Source organism: Anguilla anguilla, chromosome 12 (assembly GCF_013347855.1).
Source record: "Anguilla anguilla isolate fAngAng1 chromosome 12, fAngAng1.pri, whole genome shotgun sequence".
Lineage (NCBI taxonomy): Eukaryota > Metazoa > Chordata > Actinopteri > Anguilliformes > Anguillidae > Anguilla > Anguilla anguilla.
In genome coordinates, this window is record NC_049212.1 from 38,456,500 (window position 1) to 38,480,191 (window position 23,692).

General features: G+C 44.0%; 2 protein-coding genes across 7 annotated transcripts in view; both read right to left on the reverse strand.

Moving 5' to 3' along the window:
• Positions 1 to 5,581: 5,581 nt before the first annotated feature.
• LOC118209556 (vacuolar protein sorting-associated protein 37D-like) lies at positions 5,582 to 14,223 on the reverse strand. The gene is made up of 4 exons (XM_035384964.1): positions 13,862 to 14,223; positions 10,652 to 10,823; positions 6,993 to 7,075; positions 5,582 to 6,691 (listed from the first exon to the last, which is right to left on the reverse strand). Exons 1-4 carry the CDS (start codon positions 13,982 to 13,984, stop codon positions 6,188 to 6,190), a joined length of 882 nt encoding a protein of 293 aa, XP_035240855.1. The 5' UTR covers positions 13,985 to 14,223; the 3' UTR covers positions 5,582 to 6,187.
• Positions 14,224 to 14,364: 141 nt separating this feature from the next.
• The window catches only part of LOC118209554 (clathrin heavy chain 1-like), a 40,031-nt gene continuing 30,703 nt past the window's right edge, over positions 14,365 to 23,692 (reverse strand). For 4 of the 6 annotated variants that reach the window (XM_035384959.1, XM_035384958.1, XM_035384961.1 and 1 more), the window contains 2 exons: positions 21,747 to 21,822; positions 18,068 to 20,382 (listed from right to left, as the gene is read on the reverse strand). In XM_035384959.1, coding sequence (XP_035240850.1) covers positions 20,249 to 20,382; positions 21,747 to 21,822 — 210 coding nt within the window. In that variant the 3' untranslated portion in view covers positions 18,068 to 20,248. Of the gene's footprint in view, positions 15,703 to 16,228; positions 16,299 to 18,067; positions 20,383 to 21,746; positions 21,823 to 23,692 lie in introns of those variants that run through there. The other 2 variants (XM_035384962.1, XM_035384963.1) reach the window with 1 other exon arrangement.

Genomic DNA, 23,692 nt, shown 5'->3' on the forward strand with positions numbered 1-23,692 from the left:
CCTGCACCCACACCGGCCCTTTCTGGCCCGAGTTGAGAACCACTGACTTAGAGGGTGTCCAATCTCATCCCAAAAAAGGCTGGTGCGGGTACAGGTTTTTTGTTTTAAGCCAGCACTATGGCACCTGATTCAACCAATTAACTAATCATGGTCTTAAGACCTTGATTAGTAGACTCAGATTTCTTATAGCTGGGCTAAAAGAAAAACCTGAACCTACACACCACCCTTTTTGGATAAGATTGGACACCTCTGCTGTAGATACTCTGTCAATCATCTTAGCCATTCTTGACTGGATGCTAACCGTAGGGTTTGTTTTTACATTGGTCCCTGTGTGAATAGAGCATATATAACAAGACTTGGCATTGAGCTTTCTGTTAATTAAACTGAACGTGTCAATATTATTAGCTACTTTAAACATTAAACTATTTGTCATTTTTAATCGAAAAAATAATATTTATTTTAATAAATTTAGTCAATATAAAATCGCACATCCCTTGTACTGCCACAGTCGACATGTGTGGCTCCCATGTGTGTGAGAGAGATGGCACAGGAAAGGGAGAGGAAGAAAGAGAGATGGCACAGGAAAAGGAGAGGAAGATAGAGAGACTGTGGGGTAAAGAGTTCTCCCATGGGTTCTGCTGATGCCAGCTGAACACACCGACAGCCTGTCCACGTGAATGCAACCGCGTGTCTTAACGGACCTCGACAGCTTTCACAACAGTTCGTCGACGCCGGTGACTGCTCCCTGCGACCTTACACACAACGCTCAGAGGAGTCCTGCCCTCCCCGGATCCTTCTGCTCACAACACTCGGGCCATTTGTCACTGGGCCTCTACACGGCACGCTTCTGTGATGACCTCATCCTGACACAGCCGGATGCACCTGCATGGCTCCAACCACCCCCCCCCCCCCCCCCCCCCTCTGTGACATCACAATCGCAGACTCTGAGTTGCGTGACTGAATCCCCTTGTCAAGGAGGGGGTAGGTAATGTTAATTGGATGTGGCAGTTGGGCAACTGTAACTTTGAAAAAAAAAAAAAAAGGATGATAGGATCAACACAGTCGCACAAACACAGGGGCTGTTGGGGAGCGATTCATTATTTTCCCTCTGCATTTTGCATCCTGAGGAGCTTTGAAAGCTTGAGGGGGCTCGGAAATTAGCCACAGCGCTGCAAAGCCGGCTGAAGGGCTTTGCTTATCTGGCCATTGTCTCGTGGTGAATTTTATCTGGGAAATTAATCTGTCAAAACTGCCAAGCTTTCTTCTGAAGACGAACAGTCTTTTGTGAGAGTATTCTAGTCACTGTACTTCTGAGATCTTTATCTTTTAATTGTATAATCTTACATCTCCAAAGTCTGCTGAACTGTAATAGCAATGTTACTGGCAGTATAAAAAAGATTCATAGCGCCACTCAAGATTTCTATAGATGCTTTGAAGGGGAAACTCTTGCATCGATGATGATGACCTTCATCTACTTAACAACAGAATATTTGAAATTGGAGGCTCTTCTGCAATACAGTCATAAGAATTCTTGCTTCCCAAGATGGGGGTGTGATATGACTTCAACCATACCACAATGTACACAATCTTAAGATGGTGGCACAGGACAGTATAGCACTGTACATAATGTGTGTGTATTGACGTGATTAAAGGAATTATTGTGTTATGTCATTATTATGTACAACCCATCATAGACAGTATTACTGTTGCGCACACCTGACCAGTTAAATATAGCAATGCTGATTGAACAGCTGCATGGAACAGAATTAGAGGAGACAAGGTTCTGGGGTCCAACACAGTATATTGTTTGAAATTCCTTTCATGTAGCACTACAATATCAAATGGATGTTCACAATTAGCTTTCCAAGCACGTCACACCTTTGGAACTGAGAATAAAATCAGATAGAAGTAGTTCTATTTTGTTGAAAAATGTCAACAGAATAAAATGTAGAGTATTCTAGAGTGCAAGCAAGTGCATGAATTAAATCTTTCATAAACAAGAAGAGTAAAATTACCCAAAACAGTTTCAATGCTTGGATAAGCCTGTCATGGAATGTGAAATCACAAAAGATGTTTCTGTTGGATCTTACACTGATTGTGCAAAATCAACTCAAGGACCTGTTCAATTTACCATCTTCCAAACGGCTCACATCTAAAAACCCTACATAGTTTTCATCTCTTCTACCGAACACGAGCAGCATTTTAGACCCCACTGCGTAGCTGGTCTGGAGAAGTGAAGTTCAAAGGCACTAAATGGACGTGCTGACAGATGGGAAAAGTGCCCAATTTGAGCTGCAGGGGACAATGGCCACCGTCGACGCTGATGTAACAGAAGTCTGATTCGCGGACAAGCGGGCCTGTCGTCTGACAATGCCTCCTGCGTCTCCCCATTTCCGCACGTCTTCAGGCTGGCTGCTGCCTTTGGGTCTCAGGACCAATGGGGGGGGGGGGGGGGGTGGGGTGGGGGTGGGGGTGGGGGGGCAACCGGAATAGGTCAGGTGACCCAAAGGACTGAATCCCTCGCGATATCAGGTGGGTCCAAGAAAAACCCAGAGCTCAATCCATGGTCCCCTGGCACAAATAGATGGGGCGACATAGCTCAGGAGGTAAGAATGATTGGCTGGCAGTCGGAGGGTTGCCGGTTCAAACCCCGCCCTGGGTGTGTCGAATTGTCCTTGAGCAAGACACCTAACCCCTAACTGCTCTGGCGAATGAGAGGCATCAATTGTAAAGTGCTTTGGATAAAAGCGCTATATAAATGCAGTCCATTTACCATTTACAAATAGGATGTTTCCAGATGCACAGTGCAGACCAGGGGAAAGCGAGACACATTTTGTGTGGCCTTCTGGTTTTGCTTATTGCAGCGCTGTGTCGTCCCCAGTGTTTACACTGAGATATGCATTCTGTTGCCTACATGTCTGGCTTTAAATGGATGCATTTGGCTTCAGGCCTATGGGCTTTCATGATAAAAAATCTTTTTAGTGTACTTTTAGATTTTAATGCATCTGTCATGTGATCGCTCAAAGGCATTTCATGACAGCGCTTGATTGGGTCATGTCTAATTCATTGCCCAGTTAGCCGTACAAATTGCCATTACCCTAAAGATGGGCCTTTGATGTAAATCCACAGGAAAGAAATGTTCTGCCTTCATCATGTACAACTTTGCTCATGCATATGATGTGTGGCTTTGGGGAAAAACACACCATTACCAGGTTTGATAGCTCTGAACTCTGAATGTTTTCTGTCCTGTCCTTGGTGTGGTCTCACAGTGCGATTTCCCATAATTCAATGCAATGTCATACCATTTTATGGGTCTGATTCACTTCCCTTCAAATGAGATTACAGTGTCATTCGATTTGGCCTCAGAAAGCCTTGCTCAACCTGGAGGCAACAGAAAATGTGGCAGCATAGATAAAATGTGACTGCCTTGGCATTGTGCTAAATACCCTTGAATATTTGAGTGAGCATTATTATTTTATTTTATTTTTTCACAAGTTGTGCTTTATCAAGTAAAGCTGAAGGAGAATAGTTTAATTTCACCAGCTTTGAAACCCCCAGATGAAACATTCCAAATTCCAGTGCTGTAAGCACAAAAAATAAAACCTCGTCTATGATGAACAAGCCATGCAGTCTTATCTGAACCGTAAAAAAATAAAATAAAAAACAGCACAAACGCTGTGCTTAAAAGGATTGCTTCTTATCATTCCAATCGCAGAAAACAGAAGCTAAAAACCTAGAAAATAAAAAATAAAAAAGTTTGGAGACTGCTTGTATATTGTACAGAATGGCAAGCATCCTTTAGTATTTTTTCCCTATAGTACAGATTGAGTTGGTAATGAAACTGCATCCGCTTTGGCATTGAGAGATGTACCAGCACAGAGCATGTCTATGAAGCATTTGTGAACTAGGTGCTTGCGCTTTTGGTACTTATCTGGTACTTAACTGTGAGAGGAGTGGAATCAGCAGCCCTTGTTGTTCTTAGCAGCTGGACCATCGTTATTGTAATATTGGTCAAAACTGCGCTGGGACTTGCAGGGCTGCTTGAGGGTAGTCAGGGGGTTCCTTCTTGGGTCGGGCTGCGGCTGTAGTGGCACCCAGGCCTGTACAATTTAACAAAAATTAAGCTGAAGTATTGTTCTCAGAGACGGATTCTGTTCTGTCACCTCGGTCAGGCCACGCCCCCCTCAGTCAGGCCACGTCCCCCTTGACTAACCCTGGGAGAGCCTCGGCAGAGCGAGAGAGAGCGAGGGACCTGGAGAAGGATCTGTGCTATCGAGTGACGGTAAAAAGTTCAGGTTCACCTGCCTGCCAGCTGTGCTGTGGAGCCTGTCAGCTCCAACGCTTGGCCACCCCCATCCCCCCCATCCCCCCACCAACCCCCGGGCTTTGCTGTGGGAGTCAGGTCGAGTCCAAATTGGGGTGAGAGCGTCCTTGCGCCTCTCCCCTTTGTGGATTGCTCAAGCTGGCAGGATCTGATGGGGTTTCCCCAAGTTGACCCACGGGGATTCCTCAGCGATAGCTGTGAACGATCTGTTAATCTGTTAATTTTCCCACAACAGGAATGCTGATTCTTCCAGCCCTTGCCATGGTTACGCACTGTATTATCCAGCACCCTGCAAGGTTACAAGCTGTATCTTCAAGCACTCGCTATGGGTACACGCTGTATCTTCAAGCAATAGCCATACTTATGTGCTGTATCTTCAAGCACTTTCCATGGTTACCACTATATCTTCAAGCAATTGTCATGGTTACAGGGCTGATATGCAGTTTCTCACCTGCCAGTACCCTCTCCACACACACACACACACACACACACACACACAAACACGCACGAGCACACACACACACACACACCAAGTCATTAATTCACGATTTCGACCACAAAGTAGCACAACAAACAAACCCAGTTCACTGCTGCAAGGAAGGGGTCACTATGATATTAAAAAAACATAAAGCTGCAGGGGGAGAGAGGAGGCAAGCTGGGTTATGACACTCCAGATCGGATACCGGCAGAAAGCTGGGTACAGCCGGACCCCCAGGCGCACACGATCAGATCTGTGCAGCGGGAGGGAGATGGATTTAGACTCGTCCCCTCTTCTGTCACGTCTCCTCCAGACTTTGAGCCCCCCCCCCCACTTTACTTTGCCTCTTGGCAGCTGTAATATAAAACACACTGTTCCTGGAGAAAAGTAAAACAACCACCCCTTTAACATCAGATCAGAACATGCTCCTGTCAAACCCAACACGCCTAACCAAGAGCTACTATCAACACCGCAGGGGTTCAGACAGTGGAAGAATTTAATCCCAAAGAAAATTTAACTCTGGTTGGTGCACACAAGATTAATTAACGTTGTCATATTTGAACATTTTTGTAATGCATCCGATTAAACACCAAACTTTAAAAGCCAGATCAAGGTATGCATTCACATAGGACTAGCAGGTATAAAAATTCAGTAGGCTGATTTGACAGGGTTAACACACCCATCCCCTGGTGTATGGACATCAGTAGATATTTAAATAAAAAAACAAAAAAAAAAGAACTTAATACTGGCCGGAATATAGCATCAGAAAAGTGGGAAAGTTCACAAAACCTTTCTTTCTTTTATTGGGAGCAGTTTTCTAATGATATAGATATTAAATAAAGGCGTTAACTTAAAACTTCCATGTCAAAAAGGCATGCGCTTTTGGTTCAACAAATACTCAAGAATTCATAATAAACACCATCGGTAGGACTTGATTGTCACCAAAACAAAATTCATCTGATGTTTTGTGTTTACCCTTGTTCATCACATACACATAAATAATGCTTACTCTTTTTGGTAGACTGCAGTTTGCAGCAGGCAAATCAGAAGACCAATGCCAGCAACAAGCTGTCATTCAAGACAGTTGTGCTGAACACTACTGATACCGTTAAGCACAATAATGAACCACATCCAAATTTCCTTCCATTACAATGAACATCAGCAAAAGCAACTCCGAGCCATTTTATTGATTCCAATCGACTGATCAATCATATCAATAACTTAGACCTAATCAATAACAACCCTTAGTGGTGGCAGTGTTCGATATGCCGTCGCCTCGGCTGGCCGTGACTTCCCATACCATACTGAGAAAGATGTCAGTCAACGATTTTCTGCGGAAGTCTGTAATGTCACCCGGCAGTTGGTGTGGACGGAAAGCAGTCGCGTTATCGCAACGGGGGGTCTGGCTGCTGCTGCTGATGGTGGTGGTTTGGTTGCCTGCAAAGCTGCTGTAAACGCACGGGCCTGGCCGACCATCCTGGGAGCTGGCCGATCACTCTGAGGCCTACCGGCTGGCCGGGGCCCGGCAGTGGAGCGCTAGGCCCGAAAGCCTGGGGCTGGCCTAGTCGCTTATCCAGAGGAGGTAGGCAGGGGCCTGGACTGGAGGCGAGGGGGAGGCGGGGGAGGATGATGGCCGGGGTGAGGCCGTAGCGGAGCTGAAAGACACGCAGCGGACCCTGAGAGGAGAGGCCGTTGGCGGGAGGCTCGTGCCGCCCGCCCGACTCCTTCTTGGCCTCGTTGAGGTTCCGTAGTTTCCTCCGCGGCCTGCACAACTCCTGGAGCTTCTCTGCCTGGGCGCGGCGGATGTGGTACGTTCTCCGGGAGCTGTGAAAGGACTCCAGGAACCCCTCCAGCGACATGCCGCCCGCCATGAACGTCTCCAGGAGGTCCTGTCAAAGTCGACCAACAAACAAAACATACGTATATACACTTCTGTGATTCACTCTGGGGAAATAAGGGTATGCTAAAAAACTGTAATGTAAAATAAAAATAGGAGTAGGTGGTCTAAAACACACCTGGCCACTGTTCCCATTCTTTTCTCATTTTCAAGAGGTTCAGATGTGACGTGAGTAATCATGGTCTCCATGAAATTTAGTGTCTCTAAACAATGTGCGCTGCTTTTTTATCTTTACATTTTTGGAAATTATTTTGTAAATGATCAATTATATATTTGAATTGCTTAGCTTTTACCTCAGATTTCTCCTCAGCACGGACCACCTCTTCCTGGAGAAGACGCTGGGCCATCGGAGGGCCATGCCTTTCTATGCATGCATCTGTAGGGACAGGACAAAGTCAGCCTTCCAGATGGAGTGACACCGTAAATGGTGAATGGACTGCATTTATACAGCGCTTTTATCCAAAGCGCTTTACAATTGGTGCCTCTCATTCACCCATTCACACACACACACCGTACACACACCGACAATCAACTAGCTGTGCTGGAAGAAGGAGAGAGCCTTAGACAGCACACTACAGCGAGGCTGGTCAGCCCTGGTCCTGGTGCCTACAGAGGTGTAACCCAGAACTGGTTATTAATAAATTTTAAAAATAACTGAAGATACATGGGCTGGGCTGGGCTGGGCTGGGCTGGGCAGAGTGAAAGCACTGTTAGAAAGACAGCCTTGGGCGGTGGGTACACTCAAACCCCCTATCTCAAGTCTTTCATTTTCGTGTGAAAACCTGCCTGTCGACTAGAAGCGTTTCCACGGCACAGCAGGAGCAGCGCCCAAACGCCGCTCCCGGGCCCCGGAGGCGAGGCAGGAGGCGATCTCTCCGCGCTCACGTCTCCAGCTGGATAAAGAGGCGATGCATCGTGGGAGCGTTGTTTGACTAACGGCGGCGGTGTGCACGTGCACGGTGTGCACGAGTTAAAAGCTTCTTCTTATAGCGGCATTTATATCCAGAAAAAAAAAAAAACACAGCAGGGCTACACCGATGAGGGGGGTCTGTTCTAACTCAAAAGCTCCAACAAAATGGCAGATAAAAGTGAAATTGTGGATATGGCCGTGTCTTTATGTCACAATGAAGAAACGAGCCCTTACAGCAATGCGGTCTTCTACGTGGAAAAGGTAACACAAACAAATAAGCAGCCCTTCAGATGTCAGAAGTTTGATGGGAGGAGACACAAAAGCACCGTGGAACAGCTGACCCAGATATGGAAAGGAGATGATTCAGCACCTTTGATTTCGCTCCTCTCGTGAGAACATGTGCTAGAGACTTTTCTTGTGAGGTAAATGGTACATATATCTCTCCATCTCAAGGTGGGAAGCAAACAACATGGAAGCCATCTTGGAGAGAGTGCGCTCATACTAGCTGGGGTAACCTACAGTCGCCTCTGACGGACAAACCACAGTCTCCATTTCCAGAACCGAACCATTTCCAGAATCTCCGTTCAAGAGCTGGTCAGGAGCAGGAGGTGTCTGCCGCCAGTCTAGTGAAAAGGCTGCAATGCATTTTAATTACAATGAGAAAGCCACATCTGTTCAGGTTTTTGGGTTCAGTGCTCCCAGATAAAGACAGGTAATAGGTTTTTCTGAGTGAAAGATAGCAAGAAAGCCCTGTGAAGAACAGCTTGTGGCCTTTTCGGAATACTGATCAGGATTGCAAACCAGCGATGACAAAAAAAAAAAAAAAAAATTCACGACACACTCTGCAAACCTCAGTACAAACTGTCCTCAAAATATTTCCTTATTCACAGTAGCAAAAGAATGTCAGAAAAAACGCCAGTTAGAGTATCACTAGAAGACTGACAATAACTCACTCTTGACATTATCTCTTCTGACATCAGTGCTGCTAAGACACAGTACGCACGCAAGCTGAAAAGGCATTCGGTCCTCTGACAGACAGTTCAAAGGACACAAAGCTAAGCGGCCCTACTGCAATTGATCAACACTTCATAAAATGACAATTTCATATTTCATAATAAGATAACAATTTTTGGAAGCTCATTTGTGCCCACAATTTTTCTCCAGCATTTTAAGAACATACGAGCCATCGCATTTGGCCCCTGAAAATGCAGATGCCTGCATATATCCCTGTGCAATATCGCAGGAAAAAGTCTGCACCCTGCCCACAACAGACACATTTAATCCTTTGATACACAATTACAAAGTCCTAAATATCTGCCTCATAACTGCCAGTCACCTGCTGTGCTGAGCCTAGCAGGTTCGGTAGAGCGAACAAAAAATAATGCGTCGTGTTGTGTATTGAAAATTTCCAATACAGTACTCAACTATATTAAGTGGTAAAACGTAAATAAAATAAAGTAATAAATAAAAAGGCCAGAACAAGCGGCAGAAAGCCTGGTTTTTCTGTTCAGAGTGCGAGGCAGGCAGGCACTGCATCCCGATGGTTTACGGTGAATGTTTTAACAGGATTTTTAACTGTAAGGAGTGAGAAAAAATAGTTTACATGGGCCCCGTTGCATACAGTAGCTTTACATTCTGCACTGTGGGACTGCTGCACTTATCAAATCCCGCCACATGCTCTCCTGTGAAAATCCGGAAAAACCGGCCACAGGAAAAACTGTGCCACCGCATTCAAAACAGACGCTGAATGAGAAACTGGCAACTCCTCTCGCGAGTGACGAGCAGGGACCACAAACCGTCTCATACCGTCACCTCTCAGAACACGCTCAGAAGTCACACGGGTGTGAAATATGAAAGCATAAAACACAAAAGTATGTAATAATTGTATGTGCAGTTTCACCCAATGCAAAGTAGCTGGTTTGTGAATTTTATGCTACTCCTTGCTCAGCATTATTCAAAGTTATATTCCTGAATTTGTTGCATCTCTGACCCCAGGACAATGTACAACGTGTAAAGTTTCAAGCATCTCAGAGGACACTTGATAATGCAACAACAGTAGTTCTACAAATCCTGACCCTTCTTGCTACTGTGAATGTTTTTTCCCCCTGCCATATTCTTCATATTTTCTAAATTCAGATATTTGTTGGGGGGGAAACTCTCTCCAAACACTACTGCCATAAACACTTTTACTTCCACAGGAAGTTACATCACACCCTCCTTCTATCACTGAACTACCTCTGTAGCTACAAAGGGAAGCATATGGAGATTAGTGCTAGAGGTCCTAGCAAAAGCATGCATTCAGAACCACCTGATCTAAGCCAGCACTTCCTACTGCATCGCATCAAAGAGACCAGATTCATCACAAAGGTCCTCCGTAGTCCCCAAAATTCCACATCTTAGCTTTGCTTGGAGAGGACCAAACCACCACAACTACCCAGACCTCCATGGCTTAGCACATTTAACAGCTGTTTGTCCATATTTAGCACATCTGCCTCTGCTTGTGCCATTACCCTGGGATCAGCAGATATTGCCCATCTGGGAGAAACTAAGAAAGCTCCGCAAATCCAATTATGATGCCATGATGCCACGTCTGATTCTATGTCGGTTAGCCACCATTTCCATTCCAATGGGCTGTGATCATTCGTACTGCAGCAGGCTGGAATGTCAGAACTTACGTCCGGAAAGGAAACTGTTTTAAAAAACAAACTCTTTCAAGTCCTCTTTGCAAGTTGGCGCAGGACTGTGTGCTACATCTAATAATACATTTAATAAGACCTTTTATTTCCCAGTGACCACGAGGTCAGACGGAGAAGATGAGAAAGCAGATGACTACACAATTTAACCCTACGGGTTTTAGGGGATTATGCCGCTTTCTGTCCTGTTCTTTAACCACAGAACATCACAGCACACAAATTCATCATTTTTAAAAGAGTCATTTTTTTTATGCGATCTATTATGCTTTAGCAAACGGTTTTAAAATGATGCAATATCTGGGCACAGTACCACCCAGCTCTACCCAGCTCCTCTCCCCCCTGCGCTCACCGAGTCGGCTTTGCTTTTCGCGGCAGGCGGCGATCAGCTCCTCCAGTTCCCGGTACTTCTCCGCCAGCAGCAGCTTGCGGTTCTGCAGACGCGGCCGTCGAGAGAGGTTCTCCTCCGCCAGGCCGCGATTGGCCGTCAGCAGGGCCTCCCGGTCCACCTGCAGGCCCTGAAACTAGCACACAAGGACACAAGGCCGAGCTCAGTACTGCTCTCCTCTCCGTTGGTGTGTCACAAAAGCGGCCCAACCCCAGTCCAGCCCAGCGTCCTTCCTCCTGGGCTTCTGTGGGTCACTGAACCATGTGAGGAAATGCAGCGATAATTAACTGAGCGTCACCACACGCACATGACTTTGGAGTGACACAAGGAAACGCAAGCAGAAGTTAGCCTACGAGTAGTAGGCTAGTGCACAGAAAAATATCAGCAGTTTAAAAACAGGCAGAGAGGTGAAGAATCTTCTGGAAACGTAAACTTTTTTAAAACCCGTATTATGTCTCTCCAAACTGACCATAGAAAAGAGTTGCTTAGTTGTTTAATCCAACAGTTACATTCATCTGCACCCTATGCTGCTATGAAATGTATGGCATGCAGGACCCCACCCCACATCTCCCTCTCCACGATGACCATATTGCTGGGTCCTTCTGTGAAGCTCTTTCTAGAGATACTACCCTGCCTGGCGGCACTATTAATTCGTTAAGAAATACCAGAATGCACATACAAACAATATATTTGATTATAATGCTAGCAGCGCATCTGGTGACTCCACTTGATGGCAGTGATGAAGTTGGCTGGGACAGCTGAGCATAAAGAGAAGATGAGAGAAACACATAAATCATGACTAAGAGTTTCTGTAGCACACAATCCACTCTGCTCCAGACCCACATGAGAAAAGGTTGTTTGCTGCCCACAATATGCTTTTATGTGGCCCTGCCAACCAGTCAGAGGATCTGGAGGACCAAGAGTCCCTTAGAGAAGGAGTTTCCCCACATTTCCACATCACTGTAAAACCTCAGCCCTAAGTGTTCACAGTATAAAACAAAATGGCTTCTTTTTTATTGGAAGATTTGGTTTTGAGATGAAACTCTTTCGGCACGAAACCTGTGAATCACAAGAACATAACCAGAGGCGTTATCCATAAAAATAGAAGAGCAACGTCTGCACGTGTACACAAGCAATTCATTTTATTTCTGACTCAAAAAAGAAGCTTGTATTAAAATTTACCTTTTGGATGAGTATGCAGCCATATGTGCACGAGAACCAGACTGAACACAATACAAAAAGGATTAATAAGATTGATTACAGAATCTATTTCAACTAGTGTTCCGTGATCAGAATGAGAAATACACTTTTCACTGATATTAAGATGATAATGTTTTCCTCACTAGCACTGGGATGATTTTTTAAAATTTATTTTTTATTTGGTTTGCGATTTTATTCCACACAGTACAATTTATACATGGAAAAGCTTACGGGATCCATAACGGGAGGTGCATCAGAAAGTTATCCAGACAACAGTCAGTGAACTTCAGGGAACGTCGAGCAGACTGGAAAACTTTCGAATAGCCATTTTACGCATGCAGCATTCGAGACTATGAAGAGGTTTCATCACTGGCTAAGTGTTGCCACTCTAGGACTAGATCTGTCCCAAATAGGGATAGTAACCAGCCTCTAACAGTGAGTTGGACTTGCTCTCCCCAAATGCACTCGGTGAGGGTTACCACTGAAGACGTACCTCTTAACAGCGAGCACTCCTCTGAACCGCAGGTTTTAATTAACCCCCGATTCAATTAACGACCCCCCCAATAACGCTTCACCCCAGCTGCGGCGCTGTCGGCTCCACTCGTCCCACTTTGTGTACAGTAGGCTAAATGAGACTTGCTCCAGCCAGCATATGGTTTCAACAGAAACGTTCACATATGGGGACGGAGATCCTGTTTTGCCGCAACGATGAAGTCAGGCGAGAGAACGCCTCCTCGCATTTGGCATAATGGACCCGGGGCGTTGTTCTCCCTCTGAACCAGAACAATACGAATCCACACAGTACGGAAAACATGCAGCATCCAAATACAATTATGCCACTGGTTTTGCGCACGTGTGTGGTAAATTAACGATTTAACGTTTGGGTATGAGGGCGCGCTCAGGCTGGCCAGTCACACCATTCCCCCAAACACTTCGCCAAGCACCCATCGGCTCTGTAAAGTCATTTTTTGTGTTTTCTCCTCCTCAATTAGGCTGCTGAACTAATATCATCCACTATCCCATCAGCAACGGACTCCAATATAATCTACACAGCATCTCAGTTTGTTTACTGGAGACTGAGAAATAAACCATCATACACAGGCTAATCAACATACTACAGAAGCCTACTGTATTTATTCTGCATATAGTGTCCATGTCTCATTAAAATGAGTAACGACAGCCCCGTTTCAGATCTTGATACCGGACTAGCCTACCACACCAGTTTCCAAATAGCTTATTACTATATATAGCACAAGTTATTAATACTAGCCATGTAGAGAGCGACTGCTTCTTAAATTGGATTGATGATGAAGAGGTCAGGGCCGAGGTAATGCGTTTCGGCCAAGCACTTCGAGTAATTATTAACTGACCTTCATTTCAGACAAAGACATAAATTCAAACAAGTACTTTCACGCATTCTTAAATAACCCTTAAGTCCGAAAGAGTCACAATCGGTGTTGTTCCTTAATTGCTTAAATGCAAATATCCTGTTTCCCTGTCAACTTCGCCGTCATCGCTTTGATTCATAGCGAGATAAATCTCACTAATATTCTATTTGGGATTGGGGATGGGGTTATAAGAATTTATTTTGACCCCATGCGCAGGTAAATTAACTTTGTCCCAAAATGTGGCGTGGGAATATGCTTAGATACTTCAACTGATCGCGCAAATGTGTTTAGACGGCAAATTAGTGCACTGAGCAAACTCAAAACGAAATTTGAGAAGGCGGCTCGGTACGGTTGTCTATTGCTGCCAAAGAGTCAGACACAATCTGTAGCATCAGGCGTAGTTCAGTCTTAATTTACCATCAGAAAACACAGAAACTAGTAGTTAACAATTAGACTGCGCTCATCCAAACAAAGCTTCGCAAGTCTGAGTTAATAAACAGAAATAGCCTACTAATAAACCCAGCTACTATGAATATGGGTCATTTAGGATTACTAGCAAATAATAATAAAAATCATAATGTACAACCTTTTGACTGAGTCTGATGATCTGGTCCATTGTTGCTTCATCTTGTAAAAGATCCCGGAGCTCATTGGTGTTGAGAATCCTAAACTGATCTGGGTTAGAGTTTAGGTCTCGACTGCGGGACATCCTTCGCTTGTTGTTCAGATGATACAGCACACAGGTCGACCCTGTTCCAACTTATCACCGGAAAATGACAGACGCAGACGCAAAATTGTTGGTAATACAAGTTACATTGCAGCCGACCACAAACGAAAGTCTCACTGTTGCCCGAGACAACGCTAGTTTCTGCATTGCGAGTGTCACACTGGCTTCGTTTAGTATATGTAATGCCGCGGACAGCCGCACGAATGCATGGAATAAGATTAACCCTTTAACGAAACACATGCCATCGGGTGAAAAAGAATGCAGCGCGCAGTCGTCTCAAATGCTGTAGTTCTATAATGTACCCTGGCGCTGACCAGCTGTATCAACAGGTTAAATATGAATAGTTTTTCTGCATCAAGGTGTCCAGGGATCTGAGTTTATTACATTTTAATTGCAGTACATTAATCATTTAGCACATGCCCTTATCCGGAGGGTCTTACAATATGACATAAGTGCTTTCATTTAAGATACAAAGTGTATCTCATTAAAATCCGAGTAAATTATAATGTTTTATTTTTTACCAATTCATTCACCTTAGACATATTTGATGTACTTACATAGACTTTAATGCGGTACAGTTTTCTGCCCAGTTTTAAGGAGATTGTATCACCTGCAAAATAAAAGCTTCAACCGTATCCGCTTTGACGGTTTGGCCTTTAAAGGGGGTGCAAAGAAAGGCCGCGCGCAGTGGGCAGGTGCACAGAGCATGATTCTAATGTCTGTTGCCAGGGAAATGGAAAATGCGAAGGCAAGCTGCAGGAAGATAGAAGAACAAGTGCGCGGAATCATTTAAGTTCAACAGCGAAATTGTACTGTATTTCCTCCATCTGGCGTGTCCCTGTGTTTGAGCGTCCTGGTAAGATCGTCCCAGCATGTTAGAAGAGCGCCACCTTGTGGAGCCTAGTTCTTTCAGCACACAACACGATAAAAACATGAACAAAAACGTTAATAAGTTGAAAGGGCTACCCAGTCTTATAACTTAATTGTTACCATTGGGTGGTTGTTTTCTGGGCCTAGTTTCTGACAATGCATCACATAACCCTCCAAATTGAATTATGGCCATGGATGCACAAGAACAACGATACAGATATATCATCTTTCAAAGTATGGCAGATCTCTTCAAGTGCTGCATCAACAGCCTGCTATACTGTTTTCAGTATGAAATTTAATATTTAATCAGGGATTCTACCACCCGCAGGGCTCTCTGCCGGAAAACAGGTCTCCATCAACAAGGATTATGAACAACTGCGCGTTCAGAGACTGAAGATGCAGAGAAAGGCTGAAGCAAAGTTGCGCACCAGGGCAAGAAAATCTTTCTGTGATAATTCAAATCCAACAGAATTAATGAGTCCAGCAGGAATAAAAGGTACTCTGTCAGAGTAAACAGAATTTTTATGTAAATTCTGTGCAACTGTAGCTGTAAACGCCTTCCAGATTAACCTAAAAATTAATTACACTCATATGATGGGGGAAAAAAATGAATGCGTACAGTGCAAAAGTTTACACCCTTCCTGGATAAAGTGTGATGAAAATATATTTTATGTCGTGGTGTAGTTTGGGGGGGGGGGGGGGGGGGGGGCAGTTTCAATGGCAGTCGATGGAAGGGTCTTCATGCCTTCCAGGAGCTTGTTGATGTCAGCCAGTTTGCTGCCGCTGAGGATGATGGGACTCCGCCCAGTCGACGTGCTTCATATCTCAAGCTGCGAAGAAAACAAGGACCAATCAGCACCAGCCGGACCACTGTTATTAATCGCACAGCTTCACGAGAGCACGCTGCATACCGCAGCACGGGACACCGCTAAAACGGGGTGTTTTAAAAGGGAAATATTGATGAGACCGCTTTCAGACAGGGTAGCGCTGAGATAACGTTCAGTCTTCATCTCCAGGACTTTGATAGCTCAAGGACAGCGAGTTGAAAAATTGTTTACTTAGAATCTGCTCAGCTTTTGCTCAAATTAATTTTATTTATTTTATCATCGCAGCTTCGTATAGCAACACTGAGTATTTCCCTGACTATTTGTGGGAACTAATACTATGGGAAATACTGCAAAACTGGTCCATTTTGACTAAGTTCTTTCTCCATTCAGAATAATGATGTTATCTCGAAAGTGCAGGCCGGGACAGAGATGACAGGGGTGTACACATTTGTAAACGTGCATCACAGATTGGATAAAAGAAAGAGTGATGGCATGTCATGATTTAACAGAGAGCTCAGAAACTCCTCACCTGTCCACTGTCACCCAGCCGCCTCTGGGCCCTGATCCTTCTCCTCAAACACCAGGATCTTCAGGCCCAACTGTAATGGCACAAAACACAGTGATGACAGACAGCTCAGGAGCTTTTCCTCACCAGCACTACTGAAGGGGAACAGGAAGTCCATCACATACAGTACACCCCTAAAATAAATATCCTCAGGAGCGAATGTGCACATAGAGACGGATTACCAACGTGCAGACGACAGGAAGAACATGGTCCTGGAGACCAAAGCCCTGAGCGAGCCACCATGCTGCTACAGTCTATATAACGTTCCATAATGGCTAGAATAGGCCATTAAGCCCAACAACTGCCATTTTCATACCACTACAGTGTGACCTAGTGCTTGGTTTAACCCACAAACTCGATGGTATCTAGCACAGTACCAAGCCTGGTCCTGAATACCCCCAGTTTCTGCCACTGCTCCATGACCTGGCAAGCCTAGCATAAAACTATTTTAAAAATGTCAAGGTAAATTATAATAAATCTATTCAGAGGGATGAGATCACCGTTACTGATCATCATTATCCAACACGGCAAAAGACGCGTTTTGTGTGTTATTAACCAGCTCATAGAAATCCATCCACCTTAAAACTATCAACAAAAGATCCAGTGCAGTTAACATTCAAAGACCTAATGCATCATGGTTCGAGTCCTTGTCTGCCTTTTCCCAGCTATAAATCCTAACCCCATGGTATTTAGAGCCATTTCTCTCAGGCAAGAATAAAGCACCGGGTTTGGCATATGACTAATGGCTATCATTACAGTGCTATCGTTTGCATTCCTTCAGTTGTCCATTCATCCCCATTCATCTGGGCTGAAGCTTGCCATGTAAAATACAAACAGCCATATTTCAGAGAGAGAAAACACTGCGTGGGTTTCGCATTCTATGGCCAGTTTACATATCAGGGCAGCAGTCATGTTCAGCAGGGCTCAACTTCTCTTTAAACATATAATTTTGAACTGCATTACATCGAGTACAAAAAGTAAAACATATTTTCCTAATGATAGTATTTGGAAGGCCGTTTGCACACAGGAGCCGTGATTTTCATTAACGAGAAGAGCAGGGGTAATCAGTCTTCATGCACACCATCTAGAAGTTAATTAAGTGAAATACTGCTCCTGTGAAAACTTCTACAAGGCCAGCCCCAAATCGCCATCATCCCGAGTTTCCTCACTAAATGCGATCAGCCGGAAAGAGTGTGATGGACAACACCCAACATTACACCGAGACAATACGCGATATATTAAAATACCGCTTGCCCTAAATCCCCGTGACCAGTCCCAGAAGACTCTGCAAACCGACCAATGGAGATTGAATGCAAGGCTGGTCTGCAAGACAATCTGCTACAGTTAACACACACTAGAACACACACACACACTGCACTCAGAATGGACACAGCTGCAGCCATTACCTGCTGGAGGACCAATGACATCATCATGCAGCGGCCAAGCAAGATTCCACACGGCAGCTTACCGAGAGACCGACGCAGCGGAGAAGAGGCTTCTCTTCCCAACGAGCAGCACGAGGTGTAAACGATGCGGTTAAGGGCCACCAGCACCTTCCTTCACAAGTCATTATGCTGAAAGCATGCAGCTCTTTCAACTGTACCCGTTCTGAATGCATGCAGTTCTTTTAACTGTACCCCGTTCTGGTGATTTCAAACGACAGGTGGACGACTTGTCCAAAAGCCACAATACATATCCCATTCCATATGTGCAATGTTATAGAATGCAAATGTACTGATCAAGCAGAAATTTAAAAAAAAAAAAAAAACATTTTTAAAATCCAAAAATAGGCTACTCAATGAAGATGTTTTTCAGTTAACTATTTTAATCACAGCTCTAACACTTTGTAAGCAAAAAAACAATTGTTCGTTAAAATCTCTTATACATCTTTCAATAATTAAAATTTTCAGTCACATTGTATAAAGAGCAACTCCTTAAGGCCCCCTAACAACATACATATCATGATATTAAACATGGTATCACTACCTCTTAAAGCATTCACAAATCTAACCGCAGATAGCAGAACAATTTCTAGCAATGTTACATGTGCATATGCTCTATGAAGGCCTCAGGGAGTTGCATTAAATATCGTGTGTGACCAAATTCTCTTTGTAAACCACATACTCAATGCTGACAGTGTCACCGATTGTTATTGCAAGTACAACTAAACCAAGCGGCCGTTTTGGATAGTAAAATGTAACTTTAAGACAGCATGGAGTATTCTGTATTTGCACAAAAAACGGTCCTAACGAAATGATTCCATAAACCACGTTCCTCAAAGTTTACATCTTCTTTTCCAAGTGGATTACCGATTTTGGTTACAGTGTCCGCTATAGGCCAGTTTTTTTTCCCCCTCCAACAATCATTCATGGGAATAAAAACATGGTTTTGAAAAGCAGAAGTAGAAAAAATGACAGACATTTGAAAACTTAAATCTGTGGACATAGAGATTACAACCATGCACCACCATTCATTCGGATGTCATTGCATTCAGTGAAATCATGTGTCTGAAGTTTTTCCAATACTTTTAAAAAGAGAAGAGAACAAAAGCAGGATCCAAGTCATAAAACTGCAGACAAATTATAATAGACATGTTAACCGAAATCTTCAGCAACAAGCTGTGAATTTATGCACAAAACACCAATAAGATCGCATGGCACAAACACAAGACAGTTCTTGACAAACAAGAATTTCTTTATTTTATGTGGAAAAGCAAACTGCCATATGTCACGGAATTAAATCCAAGGTATATGCTGGAATTACTTCATTTTTAGATGCACAACAATTAAATAAAATATCAATACATTTGTTTAAGAATATAACAGGTAATCTTTAAACTTTCAAGGTTATGATGGGGTGGGGGAGGGGCAAGGGGGGTTATTATTGATATTTTAAACATAAGCATACAATGAAGACACCAAATAACCACAGTCCTGTGATTTTATTTTCCATTTGAGCAGACTGCACAAATAAAACTGGCAGGAGGAGGAGGAGGGTATATGAGGTTTTTTATATTCATTCTCTGTACAGTTGATACAGTGACCTAGAATACCACAACATCCAGCACACACAAACCTCAGCACAAGAAAGATGGGTCAGTGGGTTCATACAGGATTCAGAATAGTCTTTTCCCTCCTCAAAAAAACGGAAACGGTCTCACACAAGAGCACTGTATACAGCACAAAAAAAAAACAAAAAACAAACTCATATGTTACATATGGAGTGGAAAAAACAAACAACAAAAAAAAAACAAAACTGAAAAACAAAGACTTCTACATGGTTAACTACCTGTATAGACTGGAAATGAATTGAAATTGCATTGATGTATGCATGTTAAATAACTCCAAACAGCTAGGTGGCTTGTGTTGAATATAGTTTTATTACTTAGTGTTTCTAGTTGAATTTACGGAAGCGGTAAGAACACTGTAAATTTTATTTTTCTGGATATACAATAACCAAAATGCCTTTTTACGGACAGACTGACCAAGCTGCTCAGACACACTGAAATGGAGATTCTACACGGGTTTCTTCTCACTACAGAGTGCAAATCGGATGCTGCAGAAACAGACGCCGCAGAAGAGACTCGATCTCTTCATAACACAAGCCCTCTTTTTTCAGCGCATAAACCATTCCCCCCTTGTGAGGGGTTAAAAAAAAAAAAAAAAAAAAAAAAAAAAAGAAAAGTGAGACAAAACGAAAACATTCAAGCAAAAATACGTAAAAATGGAATGTTAAAAAAGAAACCTTGAGGTCCGATTCTTTCAATAAACAGTAAAAAAAAAATAAAAAATAATAAGGAGTCCTTCATGAGAGTTTAAAGGAAACGATAAGGATGGTAAGTAAATAACTGAGAAAAATAACTGCAACTTTGCTTGTTGGAACAGTTTCCCCTGCGGTGAGTAGAAGACCTTAATGAGCTGGTGAAGAGCTGGAGGAGACGGGGGCGGGGCTCCGGGGGGGCGGGGCTCCGGGGCGCCAGGGCTCTCACATGCTGTAGCCGAAACCCGGCTGGGGGGGGGGCTGGCCGTAGCCGGCCGGCGCCGTGTAGCCGTAGCCGTACGCCTGCTGGGGGGGCACGGCTACGTTGGGTCCCGCGGTGAGCATCAGCTGGGGCGTGCCTGGAAACAGGTGTGTTCACATGCACACACACACACACACACACACACACACACAGACAGACACAGACACAAGCACACACACGCACACACACGCACACACACACACATACCCGCACACGCACAGACACAGACAGACACACACACACACACACAGACACAGACACAGACACACACACACGCAAACGCATACATACCCGCACACACACACACACACGCGCAGACACATACACACACACAGGGACAGGCAGACAGAGACACACAGACATACACAGTCAAACTAGACACAGGCAATTTGAAGGCATACTACGCAGGCGTGCCTGCATACGAGTGGGTGGGGTTGAAGATGGAGGAGACTTCTTTGATTGATGCACGCAGGCTAAAAATCCTGCATAGTCTGCCTTTAAAGTTTCATATTTGCAGACTGAAGCTCTGTGATTCACCACTATGGGTGGGACAGTCATGCACATTCTACTACCTGAAATAGCACATATCTAAACATTTAGGAATAAATGTTAGTATTCTGTCAAATTCCTGGGCCCTGTGTAATAACCCTACCAGCGCAGAATATCATGCCAAAATATACTGCGAAGAAATATAAAATAATTTGGCAAACCACTTACTAGTCTTCCTTCCTTCTTTTCTAGTTTTAACACAAATTTAACAAATATTTTCAAACATTCAATCACCACAATTTAAAGGTACAGTACGTAAGTTTAGAGAAACAAGAAACGTTTCACTCCTGCCACTTGTCACCAGTCACACGTAGCGACTACTACAAGATCTGCATGTCAAATTCAGTGGAAAATATACTTTTGAAGCCTGAGTTTGGAGGTCTAGCCTTAGCACTCTCAGGGGTAGTCAGAGACCAGAATTTTTCCCATAAGAGGTTTTAATATATTGGTATCTATTGGGAAGTGAAGGACATGTAACCAAAACATGAACAAAAGTGTTCTGAAACAAATTTACATAACACACCTTTAACCAATATTGGAAAACAGTTCCACTAAATCTACAACCATGAAGGCACCCTAGAAAATTCTCAGCAAAATTTCCTAAGAAGAATATTTTGATTCAATTGCCACACTTCACAAATGACATAAATGTAATGTATCAGATAAGACCTGGTTTAATTATACTCGGCAATATTCCAATAAATGTAATTATTAAATATTTATAGTTTTTTTTTGGTAGCTACGTGTCTTTTAGAGGTCTGATCCCATGGCATGATGAACAAACAAGCCATGCCACCATGCGCTAGCGTGTTAAAGTCACACCACCGGAGGCAGAAGCAGTGTAAAAAGCTAATTAGCCGCAGTCATCGGGGGGTTGGGGTGGTGGGGTTTGGGGGGGGGGGGGGGGTTTACCGTAGACAATGGGCTGCGTTTCAGTGTTCTGCTCCTCCTCTTTCCTCAGCGACTCGGAAGCGTCCAGTTTGTCCACCTGAAAGAGTTTTGGAGGGAAAGTGAGGCGGCGAACGTGGACGGCAAGGGGGGGGGGGGGGTGTCAACATTCCCATGAGAACTGCTGGAAAAAGCCTTCATTTGAAACCCCGGTGTTGTTATTGTTGTTAACAGACCACAATGACTGGGATGGATGGGACCATTCGTAATGCAGGAGGTGGAAGCCCTTCCTTCAGAAGGAAGAGCTCGGAGCTGTGAAAGTTACAGCCTTGGTGCCTGATGCTGGCACCATGCGTTTAATCAAGAGTGCCTCTATAAATAAACTTCTCCACTGTCTTAACACCTCCAACCGAGCCATAAATAAAGGATGTGCAGTCTACTGCTCGATTAGGAAACTTTATCCAAGTTTGAAGGGGGGGGGGGGGGGGGTAAATGCATAGGAAATGGTCCCACCATCAAGCCACCACCTTTTCGTTTCATTTCGATATTGATTGGAACTGAATGTAGAGAACCAAACCCATAGAATGGATAAAGTTCTCCCAACACTTCTGCAACATTAAAGCAACGACAAAACTGCTGCACTGCGACAGAAGTGCTGAGATACTTGAGTTAGCTGGAGGAACTGAGTGTTGAACAGTGAACTTTCTTCGCGAGGGGAGTTCCTGTGCTAGCATCATAGCATGTCCCATTAAACTAGTCCATTCGTCTTTAAAACCATCACGTATGTGTTTGCCCCTTAGCAAGTCGGATTTATGAAACTGTTTTGCAGGGTAGAACAAGGTCAAATACCTTCATCTGGAAGGGGGAGGCACTATCATTTTATAACTAAAACCCTAGACCTTCTCATCTCCAGCCTTGTGCTCTTTCCAAGACATCTGATGCTGACAAAAAACGATCTCAGCTCAATGTCAGCGTTACCAGGGAAGGGATATCTTAAGGGGTACACCCGAACTAGTTCAGTATAGCTGGGCCTCAACTGCTATGACGTTTATATCACGACCTAGGGAACAAGAAGCACAGCACAAGGTTCGTAAGCGGTTAGGAGAAGATCGAATGGGTTTGAAACGTTTGCAAAAGAGTTCAAGCGGGTGGCAAGATGTCTTGAGCTAGCAAAGCAGTGAGGAGCAAATAATCCTAATATATCCTGGATATTTAAAAAAAAAAAAAAAAACTATTTTAGCTCAATGAAATGTAACATCTGGGTCTGAACTGAGTGCAGTCCAACTCCAAAAAAAATAAAAATAATAAAAACCCATTTGCTCTTGGGTTGAGTCTTTGAAACTGGGTTCAGTTCCCTACAAGCTTCTCCATAAACACCAATTAGTACGGTTCTGTTAAAAAAGGCTCTTCCAGAGAAATCTGAACAGGCGCGACGGTTTGAGGAGGGAGGAGAAAACACATGCGAGTAGATGTGTTACTGCGCTGTTAAAATGTGTGCATGAGAGAGAGGGGGGGAGAGGCGAAAAAGTGTCCAAAGCAGAAAAAGTGAGGAGCGGATGATGGTTGTTATTAATCAAGGCCATTCAAAAAGGGAGGCTTCAGAGAAGCAGGCGCAGCCAAACAGCGATGCCTCCTAGCCTCTCAAAGAAAGTGCCGCTATCGCTATGGAAACGGGCAAGACATGCCGCTTTAAAAACAGAAGTAGCCTGTGTTTCACACTCCGCAGGGCTGTTACCAACTTTTACACACACACACACACACACACACACACACACACACACACACACACACACACATTCACACACACACCTCGTCTCTGCCTGCACAGTTAGTGAAAGCCCATCCTTCTCAGTTCCTGTGGCTTTTGTCTTTCACAGGAACTTACCTTACCTACCCACCCACTGAAGGACTCATACAGCCAAAATAAACTCACTCTTAATTGCGTTGTCATTAACCCTGATGATCATTTC